At 44.8% G+C, this 18,831-nt stretch overlaps 1 protein-coding gene across 4 annotated transcripts in view; it reads left to right on the forward strand.

Moving 5' to 3' along the window:
- The window catches only part of TAMM41 (TAM41 mitochondrial translocator assembly and maintenance homolog), a 59,055-nt gene extending 58,731 nt beyond the window's left edge, over positions 1 to 324 (forward strand). For 3 of the 4 annotated variants that reach the window (XR_001817291.1, XM_017501458.1, XM_017501459.1), the window contains one exon: positions 185 to 324. Coding sequence is in view for 2 of the 4 variants with exons in the window: in XM_017501458.1 (XP_017356947.1) it covers positions 185 to 261 (77 nt within the window). In the remaining 2 variants the exon portion in view is untranslated. The remainder of the gene's footprint in view (positions 1 to 184) is intronic. The other variant, XR_001817292.2, reaches the window with a different exon arrangement.
- Positions 325 to 18,831: the final 18,507 nt, after the last annotated feature.

An 18,831-nucleotide genomic window follows, 5' to 3' on the forward strand; every position in this document is an offset into this window, starting at 1 on the left:
AATCCTTTCCCCCTACATCACAGTGACCTTTAATCACCTTCAGATCCTCGATCTCCTAGAGCCCACCGATTGGCCTCTCACTGCCCTCCTGCAAAGACAAGTCTCTGTTCAGAATGTCACTGAAACTCTGAGCATCCACTCAACAAGCCTCCATTTTCTTACTCTCTCATGTTTTCTCTTTTAGGCATGAAGAAGTCAGTGATTTATAGTTCACTAAAACTGCACAAAATGTGGACAGGGTGGCTGAGAAAAACGTCCTGATATTGTTTGCTTTTATATATGTTATATATAGATGAATAAAGTGTTTACTTCTTTTTAACAGAACAGTGTTTGTTACTTTGACCCATTGCTTGAATCCGAAGATACCCTCGTTTGTATAATATTTGGTTTTTTATATGTATGCATCATTTATCCAGGTGGGACAAACATATTAGAGGGCTTAGCATTAGAAGGAAAGAATCCTCTCCATGTACAAAGCCATGTGGGTCCTGCAGAATAGCTTTACCTGTGGACTGCATTCTGTAGGTACACGAGAATCAGACATGACAAGTTGCATGTATGCTGTGAACAGCAGCCCAGGAAGCTTATAGGCTGGGGAAGCTTGGCTTTCTGCCTGGCTTATTATGTCTCTAGTCTCCATCCTGTTCACTTTTTTTTTTCCAGCAAGGGCTCACAAGTATCACATCAACATTTCCCTGGATCTAGGCTTTTTGTGTTTTTCTTTGTTCTCCACGAAAGTGTATGGCAGTGACTTTTGGGTGAGGAGCCTGGACAGACACCTTGCAGAGCCTGCCTTATTGTGACAGTTAGGACATGTTTGGGCAACAGGAAACCCACTGCAGAGTGCCTTGAACAATAAAGAACGGAATCATTCACCCCAGTTTCTCTCCATCTCTCTGCCCTCTGCAGTGTTAGCATCGTGCTGAAGCTGGCTTTGCTCTGTCATGAGACTGCTGGCAGCAGCTTCAAGAGCTGTGTGCTTCCATATCACAAGTAGGTGCCACAGAGAAGACTCCTTTCAGATGACCTCTTAGAAAAGCAAGAAAACTTCCCAACAGCCCGTAGTAAGCCTCTGTTTGGTTTCATGGATGCTGTTGGGTGACATGCCCACCCCAGAGCCAGTAAGTGGACAAAGGATGGAACTAAGCTGATAGGCTCAGGCCTGAACCACTAGCCCCAGCCCAAGAGGTAACTTCCCTCCCCTCTGGCCCACAGGCTTCAGAGAAGGAGCAGACACTTAAATGGGAATTGAGGAGGAAGGGCTGTTGGGAAGCAACCACGTCCTCCCACCTCATCCACCTCATAAGCCATACCAATCTATTTAAGCTGAACCTCAGCTTGTTTTTTTTTTTCTTCAAATCATCTTTGTCCCACCTCACACTCTGTATTTCCATTGCCAAATATTCTAGTACAGACTCATAGGCTTTCTTGTGCAATTTGAACAATCTCTGTCCACTTACTTTTTGTTTACTTTTGGGTTCAGCTCATTCCAACCCATAGTGAGAGTGCAGACTTCAGATTCAGCCAAACTGAGTTACATCTCATCCCCACTACTGATCAGCTGTGTGACTTCAGGCAAGTTACTGAGCCTCTGAATAGTTTCACTGTCTGTGAGATGGAGATAGCACTATAGACTCCCTCAGTTGTGCGGTTCTGTGCACTCACCTATATGGAACACTTAGGGTAATACCTTGTGCCTAGCATTGAGCAAATGTTTATTGCTACTGTGGTTCCTTTGTATTGTTGCTTTTGTTATTGTTTTCTTTTCCTTTTTTTTTTGAGACTTTTGTTGCCCAGGCTGGAGTGCAGTGGTGGAATCTCGGCTCACTGCAACCTCCACCTCCTGGGTTCAAGCGATTCTCCTGCTTCAGCCTCCTGAGTATCTGGGATTACAGGCACCAACCACCATGCCCAGCTAATTTTTTATATTTTTAGTAGAAATGGGGTTTCATCATGTTGGCCAGGCTGGTCTCAAACTCCTGACCTCAAGCGATACACCCACCTCGGCCTCCCAAAGTACTAGGATTACAGTCATAAGCCACCATGCCCAGCCTATTATTTTCTTCTATAAGCCTTTTTGTTTATTTGTGTAAGTTTCTTTCTCAAGAACCCAAATGGACTAGGCATGGTGGCTCATGCTTGTAGTCCCGGCACTTTGGAAGGCTGAGGCTGGAGAGTTCCTTGAGCCCAGGAATTCAGGAGCAGCCTGGGCACCATAGCAAGACGACATCACTACAAAAAAAAAATTTTTTTTAATTAGTTGGATGTGGTGGCACATGCCTGTGGTGCCAGCCACTTGGGAGGGAGGATCTCTTGAGCCCAGGAGGTCAAGGCTGCAGTGATCTGTGATTGTGCTGCTCTACTCTAGCCTAGGTGACAAAATCATTCTCTACTGCTTATGGGATAAAAATAGGAATTTTTCCTCAGCCTATTCAAGATCCTCTACAATCTGGCTTTATTTTCCTTTAACTTCTGTCCATTGTATCTGATAGAGCTTTTTATATTCCCAAAGTAGATACTTTTTCAAGTAGACACTAATTGGAGCACAGAACACCAGGGTCACTCTTCAGCTATGACCCCTGAGGCCTGGGGTCATAACGTATGTGAGTAACATTGCTTGGACTTGAACTCTGGCCTCCAGACTCTGGTGTAGAACCTTTTCTCACACAGCCTGCAACTTTCACAAATGATGAATACTTGTGTCTTTGTGTTCCACTGCCCCTAGATGTGTTCCTTTTCCTCAATCTAAGGTGATTCTTCAAAAAGGGATATAAGGATGAGGGGATATAAGGATGAGAGGTAAGACTTCCTCTGAGGAAAGTGAAGCTCTTTGGGAGGAAGTAGCTCTTCTCATTCCAGAAGGAAGGCTCAAGAAATAAACTTTGAGCCTTTTGGTGTCACACCTAGAACTGGATCTTAACTCTTTCCAGCTGTATCCTTGGTCAAGTTGCTTAACCCTTCTGAACCTCAGTTTCTATATCCATGATGTAGGTATTCTCATACCCATCTGTCAGATTTGGTGTTAGAATTAAATGGGTTCTTGGCACATCATGATAGTATCTCTGCTGTCTACCCAGTTCAGATGGTGAGTTTAGATGGCATGGGATAGTTCCTCATATATCAGTCAGTTCAGTCAAGAAAAGGGAGGCCGGGTGCGGTGGCTCACGCCTATAATCCCAGCACTTTGGGAGGTCGAGGTGGGCGGATCACAAGGTCAAGAAATCAAGACTATCCTGGCCAACATGGTGAAACCTCATCTTTACTAAAAGTACAAAACTTAGCTGGGTGTGGTGGTGCAGGCTTGTAGTCCCAGCTACTCGGGAGGCTGAGGCAGGAGAATTGCTTGAACCCGTGAGGCAGAGGCTGCAGTGAGGTGAGATTGCACCACTGCACTCCAGCCTGGTGCCTGGTGATGGAGCGAGACTCTGTCTGAAAAAAAAAAAAAGAAAATGGAAACAACCCTAAGTATATCAAATAGAAGGAATTTAATATAGGGATTTTGTTACAAAGATGTTGGGAGGGCTGGCAAACAAAAAAGAAGGGGTACCCTGGAGAAGGAAGAAGGGATGATGTGCAGAGATCAGGACACATCAGGACACTGCTAACATCCCTGGACTGCAACTTACAAACCCACACCTGCTGCTGTGTTGCTGGAGATACTCCCTGTAGTGGTTCCAAAATACGTTCACAAATTATTTGGCCTTCCTCCTAGCAGTAGCATTCATTTTCCCTTCTTGAATACGGGCGGGCCTCAGTAACTTGCTTCTAACAGATAGAATATAACAGATGAGATACTCTGTGACTTCCAAGGCTAGGTCCTAAAAGGTGACACAACTTCCACAGGGCTTTCTCTCAGGACACTTGACTTGAACCCAGCCACCATGTTGTGAGGGTGCCCAGGCCACTGGGAGAAGCCACATGTAGGTGTTCTGGCTCATGTCCAACATAAGCTGCAAGACAAGTGAGTGAGCAAGACTTTAAGATAAGTCAAGCCCCAGCTCCTCTGACTGTGACAGCACAAGAAAGCCCAAGCAGGACCTGCCTAGCTAAGCTAAGTCAGCTTTTGGAAGTCTGAGGGGAAATAGAAAATGATCATTGTTTAGTCATTGAGTTGTCCAGGCGTGGTGGCTCAGACATGTAATCCCAGCACTTTGGGAGGCTGAGGTGGGAGAACCACTTGAGCCCAGGAGTTTGAGACCAGCCTAGGCAACATAGTGAGACCGCCCCCATCTCTACAAAAACTTAAAAAATGTGGTTGCACGCATCTGTATCCCCAGCTACTCAGGAGGTTGAGGTGGGAGGATAGCTTAAGCCTAGAAGGTTGAGGCTGCAGTGAGCCATGATTGTGCCACTGTACAATCTAGTCAAGAAAAATGGAAACAACCTTAAGTATAATAAATAGAAGGGGCCGGGTGCAGTGGCTTACGCCTGTAATCCCAGCACTTTAGGAAGCCGAGGTGGGTGGATCGCAAAGTCAGGAGTTTGAGACTAGCCTGATCAACATGGTGAAACCCCGTCTCTACTAAAAATACAAAAATTAGCTGGGCATGGTGGCACATGCCTGTAATCCCAGCTACTCAGGAGGCTGAGGCAGGAGATCACTTGAACTACTGGGCTCAAGTGATTTGTCCCCTTGGCCTCTTAAAGTGCTGGTACTACATGTGTGAGCCACCACACCCAGCCAAACTTTTTTTTTTTCTTTTATAAGCAATAAAACAGGATTACAGAAGTTAATCAGCTGCATAGCTGGGATTTGAATTCAGTTCTGTGTGACTCAAAAGTTCATTTAGTTTCCAGTATCACACACCATCTTTGGACCATGCCTGCAGATTTTGGATAATTCTCTCCATGTGTATCCAGGTGATCTGACCCATGATTAGTTTCAGCCATCACTGGCCATGCAGCTAAAGACACCTGGTGTTATTTATTTCTTTTTTTTGTTGTTGTTCCTTCTTAGATGAAGTGGGACCATAGGAAATTTCTTCCTAGAATGAGCTACATCTGAAGACATGATATGTCAGAATTAATAGGAAACTTAAAAACCGTCTGAACTCTATCACTTTACCAGTGGGATGAGTCAGTCCCAGGCAGGCTGTGACTTCCAAGGTCATATCAATTTGTTGACAGCCTGGACCAAAACCTGGGTCTCTCTTATTTATTTATTTATTTAATTTTGAGATGGAATCTCGCTTTCTCACCCATGCTGGAGTGCAGTGGCGCAATCTCAGCTCACTGCAACTTCAGTCTCCTGGGTTCAAGCAATTCTCCTGCCTCAGCCTCCCAAGTAGCTGGGATTATAGACGTGCACCACCACACCTGGCTAATTTTTGTATTTTTAGTAGAGATGGGGTTTCACTATATTAGCCAGGCTGGTCTCGAACTTCTGGCCTCCTAAAGTGCTGGGATTATAGGTGTGAGCCACCTCACCCAACCGGATCCAACCAGGTCTCTTACTTTTTTCTTAATTCCCCTTTCGCTTCAGCATGCTGTTCTACCCACCCCACATATGGGTAAATTATGACAGGGCTAAGGGCTTCAGTAGCATTGCTGAGATCAGAAAGAACAAAAAGTCTGAGCCTGTCATTCTTTCCAAACACTACATGACACCTGCCTAAATTTAGCTCCTGCTCTAACTTGAATTTCATTGTCCCCAACTCCTTATTGTATAGCCTACTGTGACGACTGAGTTACTGATACAAGAAGGTCCCTAAAATTCCAGGTTGCAGTGGGTTACATAGAAGAGGATGACAGGATGTGGCAGATGTAAAGCAGGAGAAGTCTAAAGGCTATTCCCAGAGAGGAGGCATTAGTTCAACTGGTGTTAGTTGAATTCCAGGAATAAAATACTGCCAAGCAGTGTTGGTTGGAAGAGATGGATATGCCAAGATGATTCTGTCATGGTGCTGCCTCTGTAAGCTTACAGTAAATCAGATAGAGAAGATAAAAGCTACCCTCACAATACAAGGTGAGAAGCGATCAATGCCATGAACAGAACTTCATTCAATCATTAATTTAGTCAAATATTTAACAAAAATTTAATAAATGCCTTCTGCATACCAGGGACTGGAGCCCTGAAGAGTTGTCCCAATTCTAGGGATCTTAAAATGCAGAAAAGTAAATTGTGAATTAGTTTTCTCTGATAAGTACTTAATTATAGGGGTAACTATAGGGTGCTGTAGAGAGTGCTCAAAGTGTAGAGCCATGACAGTGTGCCAGGCACTCTTCTAAGCACTTTCTACATATTTATTGATTTAATCCTCACCGCAGCCTTATATAACAGGGACTCTTATTATTCCCTGTTATATGCATGAGGAAACAGAGGCACAGAAAACCAACACAACAGCCTGGATCCAAAATTGGGCCATCAGGTTCCAAAGACCTCCCTCTTAACCCTTGACTAAACTGTCTTCTGGTCACTTGGTGTTCTTCTGGACTGGAGGGAAGCAGCGAGGGATGTCCAGCCTGTTGCTTTAAGAACAAGTAGGAGTTAGCCAGCAGAGAAGGAAGAGTGTTCCAGACGTAGGAATGTGGATATTCAAAAGCCCTAAATGAAGAGATCACAGTGTGTTTAGGGAACTAAAGTTAGCTCAAGATGAATAAAGTACCAGACATATACTGTGCAGGAGTGAGGCTGGAGAAATGACTGGCCAGATCATGAAAGGTCTTATGATTCTTGTTAGTCTGTTCATTGTTATCCCCAGAGCACTGGAGAGCCAGCCAGGGATTTTTGAGCTGGAGAGTGACAAAATTGGATTTGCATTTTATAAACATCAGTGTGGCTACACTATGGAGAATAGACTAGAAAGGGCAGGACTGTAGTCATCCAATTGAGAGATGATGGTGGTCTAGGGCAGGATCACTGAGGATCAAAAGGGACAGATTGAAGTGATGTTTAGGAAGTAGACTCAGTATAACTTGGTGACTGACTATGGAAAAGGGATTGCCAAGTCTCCAGCTGACACAAATGAGAGACTAGTGTGCCTGTTTCCTCAGCTGGGGATCTAGGAGGAGGGGCAGATTTGGGGGTGGCAGGAGGATGGTGATGAATTCAGGTCTGAACATGCTGCATTGGGAATGTCTGTGGGAGATGTTGAGTAAACAGCTGGCTTCCCAGTCTGGAGCTGGAAATGTAAATGTGAGAATTGGCAGCTAATAGACGGTGATTAAAGACACCACGTGAGTAAATGAGGTTCTCTCAGGAAGTCTATGGAGTATAAGGAGAAGAGAGCCAAGGGCACACCAACACGAAAACACCAGCATGGAAAGAACAAACAAACCAATCAGAGGAAAACACAGAGAGCAGCGGGTCAAGTCACACAGGAGCTGCATGGTGATTATATAGTTCGGACATTTGTCCCCTCCAAATCTCATGTTGAACTTGGATCCTCAGTGTTGGAGGTGGGGCTTGGTGAGAGGCGCGTTGGTTGTGGGGGTGGCTCCCTCATGAATAGCTTTATCATTCTTACTGGAGTGAATTCTCACTCTTAGTTCCTGCCTGATCTGGCAGTTAAAAGGAGTCTGGCACCTTCCTCCCCCCTCTCTTTGCTCAACTTTTAATTTATAAAGAGTAAAGGTTTATTTGGCTCATGATTCTGATGGCTGGAAAGTTCAAGACTGGGCATCTGCATCTGGTGAGGGCCTCACGCTGCCTCCACTCATGGTAAAAGGGGAAGGGGAACCAGTGTGTAGAGATCACGTGGCCAGAGAGAGCCAGCAAAGGGGGGTTCCGGGCTCTTTTTAACAACCCGATCTCATGGAACTAATAGTGTGAGAACTCACCACTGAGGGAGGGGCATTAATCTATTCATTAGGGATCTGCCCTTATGATCCAAACACCTCCCATTAGGCTCCACTTCCAATGTTGGGCATCAAATTTCAATATTAGCTTTGGAGGAGACAGACATCCAAACCATAGCATAGCAAACACCATCAAAAAAGTGAAAGGATAACCTAAAGAATGGGAAAAAAAAAATGTAAATCATGTATTTGATAAGGTACTTATACCTAGGATATAAAGACAATCATATTAAAAATAGGCAAAGGATCTGAACACACGCTTCTCCAAAATAGATACACAGATGGCCAATAAGCACATGAGAAGGTGCTCAACATCACTCATCATCAGGGAAATGCACATCAAATCACAATGAGATACCACTTCACACCCACTAGGAAGGCTAAATAAAAAAGACAAAATAGGTGTTTTCCAATATTTTTTCCAAAAAGGGATTAAAGGAGAAAAAAAGTAAAAAAAAGGACAAAAAAGCAAGTGTTATTTTACAAAGATGTGAGACAGTGGAACCCTCGTTCACTGCTAGTGGGAATGTGAAATGCTGCAGTTGCTGAGGAAAACTGTCAGTTCCTCAGGTGGTTAGATATAGAGTTCCTGGGAGACGGAGGTGGGCCATTGCTTGAACCCAGGAGTTTGAGACCAGCCTGGGCAACATAGCAAGACCCGTGTCTCCAAAAAATTTAAAAATTATCTGGGTTTGGTGTGTGTGCCTGTAGTCCCAGCTGCTTGAGAGGCTGAGGCAGGAGGATCACTTGACAAGCCTAGGAGTTGGAGGTTGCAGTGAGCGTGATCACACCACTGCACTCCAGCCTGGATGACAGAACAAGACCCTGTCTCTAAAAAAGAAAAAAAATCCATAGAGTTCTCAGATGACCGAGAAATTCTACTCCTGGGTATATATACCCACGAGAAATGAAAATGTATGTCCACACAAAAACTGGACAGTGGGCTGTTAACCAAAACTAAAAATGAAGTACTGATGCAGACTACGATGCAGATGAGCCTGGAAAACATGGAAGAAGTCTCACACGAAAGACCACATACATGTAATTTCATTTACATGAAATGCCAGAATAGCTGGATAGACAGACAGGAAGTAGATTCTTGGCTTCTGAGGGCTGGAGGTGGGTAATGGGGGGCTTGGGAGTGAAGCTACAGATTGGGGTGTTTTCTTTTTAGGTTAATGAGAATGTTCTAAAACTGTATGATGGTGGCGCAACTCTATAAATACACTCAAAGACACTGAATTTACACTTTTTTCTCTTGTTTGAGATGGAGTCTCACTCTCTCACCTAGGCTGGAGTGCAGTGACAGGATTTTGGCTCACTGCAGCTTCCACCTCCCAGGTTCAAGCGATTCTCGTGCCTCAGCCTCCCGAGTAGCTGGGATTACAGGCACCCACCACCATGCCCAGCTAATTTTTTGTATTTTTAGTAGAGACAGAGTTTCACCACGTTAGCCAGACTGATCTAGAACTCCTGACCACAAGTGATCTGTCTGCCTAGGCCTCCCAAAGTGTTGGGATTACAGGTATGAGCTACCGCACCAGGCCTGCTGAATTGTATACTTTAAATGACGGAATTCTCTGATATGTAAATTATATCTCAATAGTTTTTCAGTGCTGCTTCTTGGTTGGTAAAAATATTAATCCTGACATCATTTATTAGTACCTCAACTCCTTTTTGGAAATGCCCAAATGCTTTTTTAGCTAGATTAGCTCTAAATGAAAAAGTAAAAGCTTAAATAGTTACCTTTTTTCTTTCAGCTTTATTGAGATATAATTTACAAACAATTATATGTGTGTAAGGTATACAATCTCATGATTTGATATATGTATACATTGTGAAATGATTACCACAATCAAGTTAATTAACATATTCACCCCCTCACATAGTTACCATTTTTGTCTGTGTGTGGTGAGAACACTTAGGAGCTACTCTCTTAGCAAATTTCAAGTCGAAAATACATTATTTTTAACTGTAGTCTATGCTGTACATTAGATCCCCCGAACTGAATGTTTGTACCCTTTCACCAAAATCTCCCCATTCTACCTGACCCCTGGCAACTACGATTCTACTGTGTTTATGAGTTTGATACTTTCAGATTCCACATAGAAGTGAGATCATATAGTCTTTGTCTTTCCATATGTGGTTTATTTTACTAAGCATAATGTCTCCAATGTTTCATCCATGTTGTCGTAAGTGGCAGGATTTCTGTCTTTTTTAAGGTGAAATGTTTGCAAGCTCCTTGACTTACAGTGTGGCTACGTCCCAGTAACTTCATTGTAAAGTTGAACTAGCATTAAGTCCTGGATGGTCTGTCTGTGCAGTCATGTGTCACTTAATGACAGGGATACCCTCTGAGAAATGTATTTTCAGGCAATTTTGTTCTCAGGTGAGCATCAGAGAGTGCGCTTACAGGAACCTACATGGCGTAATGTACCACTGCACACGTAGCTACATGGGATGGCCTACTGCTCCGAGGCCGCAAACCTGTGCAGCAGGTTACCGTGCTGAATACCAGGCAGTTGTAACACAGTGGTGAGCGTTGTGTGTTTAGACATGTCCATGCATAGCAAAGGTACCGTAAGCCAGGCATGGTGGTCCTCATCTGTAGTCCCACCTACTTTGGAGGCTGAAGCAGAAGGATTGATTGCTTCAGTTCCTGAATTCAAGGCAGGCCTGGGCAACATGGTGAGACCCTGTCTCTAAAAAAATAAACAATCTCTTTCTAGAAAAATTACCAACAAAAAGAAAAACATTTGCAAACATGTGGAAGACAAGTGTAGAATGTACTGAGTTCATGGGGACACTGAAATTCTAATCTCACACACACACACTTCTCGTAAGAAAGAAACAGTTCGGTAAGAATATAGTATTACAATCTTATGGGACCACTGTTGATATGTGGTCCATCACTGTAACATTGTTGGGCAGTGTGTGCCTGTATAAACACACATACCTGTGTAACATGCCAACATAAACACACACCCCACATTTTCTTGATCTGTTTATCTGTCAACAGATGCTTAAGCTGTTTTCATATCTTGGCTATTGTGAATAATGCTGGGCAAATGGTTATCTTTAGGATAAAATAGAGCGACAGAGATGGTCACACCTAGCTCACATTAGGAGCTCAGTACATAATTATTATATCTGAATTTGAGTTAAGTTATTTCCACCAGTGCAGTGGCGTGACTTTATTTAAACTCAGCACACACATCTCTCTAAATCGATAACTGTTTGCACATAAGTGTTGGAGACTGGCTGCAGAATGGCTGGGTCCTGGCCACCTTGGCGAAACTGTAACACTGTCCTGAAAGACACAGCTGAGGGGTACGTTGTTCACATGGGTTTTGGAAATCACCAGGGTGGTGGCTGGGAATGTGACAGGAAGAGGGGAACTGGGGCCCCAACGCCTGGAAAATGTGGGGGCTGACCAGTGGTCATTCAGTAATACTGATAAGGAAAGTATTCTGACTTATGGCTGGAACCTTGCTATGGTCTGAATTTTGTGTCCCCCCCACAGAAAAAAATTCCTGTGTTGAAATACTTTGATGTCAAAGGTGATGGTATTAGGAGATGAGGATTTGGGAGTTTATTAGGTCACAAGGCAGATTAGGACCCTATCAACAAGACCCAGGGAGATCCTTTCTGCCTGCTCTTTTTTTTTTTTTTGGATACAGAATCTCGTTCTGTCACCAGGCTGGAGTGCAGTGGTGCCATCTCACTCACTGATTGCAGCCTCTGCCTCCCTGGTTCAAGCAATTCTCCTGCCTCAGCCTCTCAAATAGCTAGGACTACAGGCACACACCACTACGCCCAGGTAATTTTTGTATTTTTAGTAGAGACGGGGCTTTACCATGTTGGTGAGGCCGGGCTGGTCTCAAACGCCAGACCTCGTGATCCGCCCACCTCGGCCTCCCAGAGTGCTGGGATTACAGGAGTGAGCCACCGTGCCTGGCCTTTTCTGCCTTTTTTTATGTAAGGTTACAATGAAAAGTGGCCATCTATGAACCAGAAGCCCTCACTAGACACTGAATCTGCCAATGCCTTGATCACAGACTTCCCAGCCTTCAGACCGAGAAATATATTTCTCTTATTTATAAGCCACCCAGTCTATGGCATTCTGTTATAGCAACCGAAGCAGACCAAGACAACCCTCCTAGGGAGAACAGTAGGGCCCAGGGTAGTCTTGGGAGCCAGGGGATTGCAGGCCATGGCTGGGGTTTGTGGTATGTGGCTCCTTTATGGAAAGTGCTCCCTCNCTGCCCATCTTGGGCGAGCCTGGCTGTCTAGGTAACAGTCCCTGTGACACTCAGTCACTGCTCTTGTTGGCAGGGTGGAGAGCCTGCCTGTCCGCTTGGTTTGATAGAGAACTTTTCAGGCACACATAGAAAGGGGCAGAATACCTTCTGATTTCCAAGGAAGCAAAGAATGCAACTTTCTTTCCAAGGTGGTGAGAGAGCTCTCTCTGGCTCTGTTTTGTCCAGAAAGCTTTTCTATGTACAAAGTGTGCGTTCGTAGAGTCAGAGAACAAGAGTGCTCAAACCTGTTTTAGGTGGCAGGACACCTGGAAATCATAGCTTCCTTTGTATAAGATGAAACATTGACTTTACTTTTTAATGTTGTTGTTTTTTTTTTTTTTTAGGTGGAATCTTGCTCTGTCTCCCAAGATGGAGTGCAGTGGCATGATCTTTGCTCACTGCAGCTTCTGCTTCCCAGGTTCAAGCAATTCTCCGGCCTCAGCCTCCTAAGTAGCTGGGATTATAGGCGCACGCCACCACGCCCTGCTAATAGTAGAGACGGGGTTTTGCCATTTTGGCCAGGCTGGTCTCGAACTCCTGACCTCAGGTAATCCACCCACCTCAGCTTTCCGAAGTGCTGGGATTACAGGTGTGAGCCACTGCACCCAGCCAACACTAACTTTTTAATTTCTTATTGTATGAACCACAGTTTAGCTCAGAACACATTGATGGATTTAGCATCTAGGTTCTGCTTAATTAAATATGCATACTGTTTTAAATTAATGAAATCACAGCTATAAGCCCACTGGCTCATGGCGAAAACAAGCTGTTGAGCTACTCTGGGTCAAGTTTCCAAATGTCTCCATTACTGCTTGTTTGCCAACAGGTCTGGATGTTCTGCTAGTACTTGATGGTAGTCATCAAAGAAAATGTTGGGGTGGGGCTGGGCATGGTGGCTCAAGCCTGTAATCCTAGCAATTTAGGAAGCCAAGGTAAGAGACTGTTTGAGGTCAGGAGTTCAAGATCAACCTGGCCAAACTAGTGAGACTCCACCTCTATTCTTTTAAATTTTATGAAGAAATTAAAAATGTTGGGAGAAAAATAGTTCACAAAGTGCTAGTCATTAACTACCTTTTATTTTTTCTTCTAAAGCAAATCAGAAAGAAAATAAACCATGCTTTGGGGCTTTGGAATGAGAAAGACCTGAGTTTGGCAGGGCATGGTGGCTAAAACCTGTAATCCCAGCACTTTGAGAGACTGAGGAAGGTTAGGAGTTTGAGACCAGCCTGGCCAATCTGGTGAAACCCTGACTCTACTAAAATATAAAAATTAGCTGGATGTAGTGGCATGTGCCTGTAAGCCCAGCTACTCAGGAGGCTGAGGCAGAAGAATCACTTGAACCTGGAAGGTGGAGGTTGCAGTGAGCTGAGATCGTACTACTGCACTCCAGCCTGAGCAACAGAACTAGACTCTGTCTCAAAAAAAAAAGACCTGAGTTTGGATCAAGAGTTAGCTGTGTGACAGTAGGCAAATTACTTAATTTCTCAGAACCTGCCTCCTGGTCTTTTAAGATGGAGACAGTATTAAGACCCGACTTGGCAGAATGATTCTCAAGATTAGCATCAATGTATGTAAAGCCCCTGGCACAGTGCCTCACCCTGAGTGGGAGGCTTCATAAAGGACTGGACAACTTCTGTGAAAAACATTATGGAGATTTCTCAATAGAACTACCTTTAGACTCCAATCCCACTATGGGGTATCTACCCAAAGGGAAAAGACATTTGCACTCATGTTTATGACAGCACTATTCACAATAGCACAGATACAGTGTCCATCAACCAAGGATTGGAAAAAGAAAATGTGTTACATTGGCTGGGCACGGTGGCTCATGCCTATAATCCCAGCACTTTGGGAGGCCGAGCTAGGTGGATCACCTGAGGTCAGTAGCTGGAGACTAACCTGACCAACATGGTGAAACCCCATCTCTACTAAAAATACAAAAATTAGCTGGACATGGTGGCAGGCACCTATAGTTCCAGCTACTAGGGAGGCTGAGGCAGGAGAATTACTTGAACCTGGGAGGCGGAGGTTGCCGTGAGTCAAGATTACACCACTGTACTCCAGCCTGGCAACAAAGCAAGACTCATCTCAAAAAAAAAAAAAAAAAAAAAAAAAAAAAAAAAAAAAAAAAAGAGATACACACACACACACACACACACACACACACACACACTCCCATGGAATACTACTCAGCCATAAAAAAAAGAATGAAATCATATTTTTTTGCAGCAACGTGGAACTGGAGGCCATCATCCTAAGTGAAATAACTCAGAAACAGCCAGATGCCGCTTGTTCTCACTGTGACAGCTAAACAATGGATACACATGAACATACAGAGTAGAACAGCAGACATTGGAGAGTATAAAAAGTGAGTGGGGGTTAAGCGTTGGAAAATTACCTATTAGGTACAGTGTTCACTATTTGGGTGATGATGAGCACACTAAAAGCCCAGACTTCACCACTATGCAATATATGCATGTAAGAAAAATGCACCTGTACCCCCTAACTATATAAACTTTTTAAAAATTAAAGATAAATAAATGAGGCAACAGAGACTCTGAAAAGAGCCCAAAGTCATCCAGCAGGTTAGCCATGAGCCAGGCATAGAAACCCAACCTCCAGCAGCCTCCCCACCATGCTGTGCTTTTCTCTTCTGCAAACCCAGGCCTTTCTAAAGCGCCCAGCCGGTCCCTGGAGGCCACAGGTTATTGCATGTGTTCTCTTCTCTTTTGATAGCCAGCCAAGAAGAGGGAATGCAGGCTGACTCACCAGGTGAGCCCGTCCCCAGTCCCTCATGACTCTTCCTGTTCAAGGAAGCACCTTTTGTGTTTCTTGTTATTTTTATTCCTCCCGCTGTGGCTGTGCTCTGCTCAGATAATTCATAAAGGCGGGTACCTATAGCTGCCTGAGGCCACAGCTTGAGATGCTGACATGGAGACCACCTGGAGCAGGAAGGGACCTGGGTCCTTAGCCTAGAGAGAGTTGCAGGAGAGAAGGGTAGACCAGCTGCCTGCCTCAGGTCTGAGGAGAGCAGGTCTGGGCAGAGAGGAGGGAAGTGGGAGTGAAGATGGTACATGTCCTCACTTGTCTGTGAGCCTGGCCTGGCCCTCCAGCCCTCTGGGGAGACACTTAGGACTAAGGGGAGGCAGGAGCTACACAAAAGAGGATCTTAGAGATGGTGCAAGTTTTCACTATCTTGAAGACTCTTGGTTATTTAACACATGCCTCCCCTTCCCCCATGCTTGAAGGATGTTGGTAGGCTGTTGTTGCCAGTACTTCTGTTCCTGCTCTAAGCGTACTCTGCTCACGCCCAACACACCTTCCTGGTATGTGGCTCAGCCGGTCTCAGCTGCCAGCCAATCGTTCCTGACCTTCCTATTACATCACCAGCAGCCAATCAGAGCTTCAGATCAGCATGTGCTCATCAGTGTTAGTAGCTGGAGTTCACAGAATTGTAACGAAGAGCAAAGAAACTGCACAGCTTTCATCGGCAAGCAGTTAAATGTCTTTTTGAAAGCCCGCAAATACTTGCAAGTCAGCCTCATTACTACATCGAGAGAAATCCCAGTTGAGAACCAGTGGTTGAACCCACTCCCTTTCTTTTGCCCAGGGAGGGGAACAGGCTTGGCCAGAGAGGTGCAGGAGTTTTAGAGAGGCTGGACCAGACGCCCAGCCAGCTGCCCTCTAGGGTAGTGGTAGGGTGCTTGTTTTTATGGGGCCACTCATGTACTCCTGAACTTTCTCCGTGTCTCCACCTCACACTGACTGATAAGCAGTCCACACATGGATGCCAGTTCTGCAGCAGAGATGGAGAAATAGTCCGTGCAGCCCCAGAGAGGTCAGGAGAGGTATCTGCTTCTCACTCTCCAGCTCCTAGAGTGTGGGACCAACCATACATCTCCCCTATGGATTCTATGAGATTGAACCAATTCTTAATGGGAATCACGTTTTCTTATATCTCAGACCAAATGAGGCTTTTCCAAGACTTTCTACCTTGTTTTCTAGGCTTCTCCTTGCCTGGGCTGTGATTTCCTTGGCAGGATTGTTACAGATAGAAGCTTCACACCTCCCATATGGCTCCAGTGGCCGTGAGCGATGCTCTTTGCCCAGCTAAGCACTCTGCCTGCCTTGTAGGAAATGCGGGCTGGGCCATGAGGAGTGTAATCACACTTCCCAGCACAGCTGAGGTAGAGGACCTGACACTCTTGAGGCTGAAAGAGACCCTCTGCCTCCATTGCCCTTCCCTCACCCCATTCTGATTTTCTCCATTCACGAGAGAACGTCCAGATAGTCAGTGGTCTCCTTGCCTTTATTCACTCCTCACTCTAATCTAGGCCTTGGTAAATGATGGCCCTCAGCACAGATCCACACTTCCTGGCTTTGTAAATACATATATATTAGAACACAGCCAGGGACAAGCGCAGTGGCTCACACCTGTAATCCCAGCATGTTGGGAGGCCAAGGTGGGCAGATCACCTGAGGTCAGGAGTTCGACCAGCATAATATGGTGAAACCCTGTCTTTATTAAAAATGCAAAAATTAGTCAGGCATGGTGGCGGGCGCCTGTAATCCCAGCAGCTACTTGGGAGACTGAAGCAGGAGAATCGCTTGAACCCAGCAGGTGGAGTTGCAGTGAGTGGAGATTGTGGCATTGCATTCCAACCTGGGTGACAGAGCAAGACTCTGTCTCAAAAAAAAAAAAAAAAAGAAAAAAGAAAAGAACACAGCCAGGTTCATTCATTTAATGAAGTATTGGCTCATGGCTGCCTTCACACTATGGCAGCAGAGTTGAGAAGTTGTGACAAAGACTATATGATCCGCAAGGCCACAAATATTTACCCTTTGGCCTGCTGACCCCTTAATCCATCCACCTGTCTGCCTCCGAGTGATCTCTTAAACCTCAGATCGAACCATACCTCTCTTCTGCTTACAAAAAAAATCTCTTGGGAGGCCAAGGCAGACAGATCACTTGAGGTTAGGGGTTTAAGACAAGTCTGGCCAACATGGTGAAATCCCATCTTTACTAAAAATACAAAAATTATCCAGGGATTACACACCTGTAATTCCAGCTACTCAGGAGGCTGATGCAGGAGAATCACTTGAACTCGGCAGGTGAAGGTTGCAGTGAACCAAGATCACACCACAGCACTCCAGCCTGGGTGCAGAGAGAGATTGTCTGTAGATAGATGCTTCTTAGTGAGGCTCTTCATGACCTGGTCCACTCCTACCTTCCACCCTCTGCCTCTGCTCACCCTCAGCTGTCACTTTCTCAGCCATGCTCTTAACCCCAACTCTTAACCGGGCTGTGCCTGATGGCTAGAATGTCCTTCTCCTCTCACCATTTATCAAATGTCTAAATATCTCTTAAGACCAAATTCAAATGTCACCTCCTCCTGCACTGCTTCCAGATGCTTAGCAGAATTACCTCCTTCCTCCTCTCTGCTCCCAAGCTCTGTGTGTAGATAACCGTCTGTGACTGCAATGACGTGTTTATGTGTTTCTCTCTCTCACTAGACAGTGAGCTACTAGAAATCAGGAACCTTGTGTCCTTGCCTTTCCTGCCTCTGCTGGGAATGGATCTGAACCATTTGGATAAGTCAGAAGCAGACTTTTACAAAAGTGCCAGGAACTTGACTATAACATCTTGTCTGTGCCATTTCCGATAATTGACTGTCTGGCTGCTTCTTCTCCTCTAAACTTCCTGATATCTGGAATAGCATAGGTACTCAGAAAATGAATGAGTCAGCATGTGATTGCATAAAACATATGTTTTTCTTCTATTCTAACAAAATTGTGGAAAATACCTTGCCACATTCACTGTATCATCAAGTACATTCAAGACTTTAAAAAGGATTTGGCTGGTTTCAGTGGCTCATGCCTGTAATCCCAACATTGTGGGAGGCCAAGGCAGGAGGATGACTTGAGCCCAAGAGTTTGAGACCAGCCTGGGCAATATAGGGAGACCCCATCTCTACAAAGAATTTTTAAAATTAGCCCAGTATGTTGGCACATGGCAGGTAGTCCCAGCTACTCGGGAGGCAGAGGTGAGAGGATTGCTTGAGCGCTGGAGGCAGAGGTTGCAATGACCTGAGATCGTGGCACTGCACTCCAACCAGGCTACAGAATGAAACTCAATCTGAAAAAAAAAAGTATTCTACCTCCATCCAAAGAAGATATGCAGATGGCCAATAAGCACATAAAAAGATGTTCAACGTTGTTAACCAGCAGGGCAGTGCAAATCAAAGCCACAGTAAGATGTCACTGCACACCTCTTCACACCATAGGTGTGAAGTGGTATCTTACTGTGGTTTTGGTTTGCACTCATTTTGATCTATAATCAAAATTTATAATCAAAAGGACAGACAGCTTGTTGACAAGGATGGGGAGTGAGTGGAATCCTCATACATTGCTGGTAGGAATGTAACGAACTAAAGCTACTAAAGGAAACAGTGTGATAGTTCCGTGTAGTCATCATGTGACCTAGCAATTCTGCCTCTAGGTATATATTCAAGAGAAATGAAACCACGCATCCACACAAAAACTCATGCAGCAATATCCATAGCAACATCATTCATAATAGGAAAATAGTAGAAACAATATAAGTACCCTGGCCAGAGATGGTGGCTCATGCTGTAATTCCAGCACTTTGGGAGGCCAAGGCGGGCAGATCACTTGAGGTCAGGAGTTTGAGATCAGCCTGGCCAACATGGTGAAACCCCATCTCTACTAAAAA

This window comes from Cebus imitator, unplaced genomic scaffold, assembly GCF_001604975.1.
Source record: "Cebus imitator isolate Cc_AM_T3 unplaced genomic scaffold, Cebus_imitator-1.0 Scaffold281, whole genome shotgun sequence".
Taxonomy (NCBI): Eukaryota; Metazoa; Chordata; class Mammalia; order Primates; family Cebidae; genus Cebus; species Cebus imitator.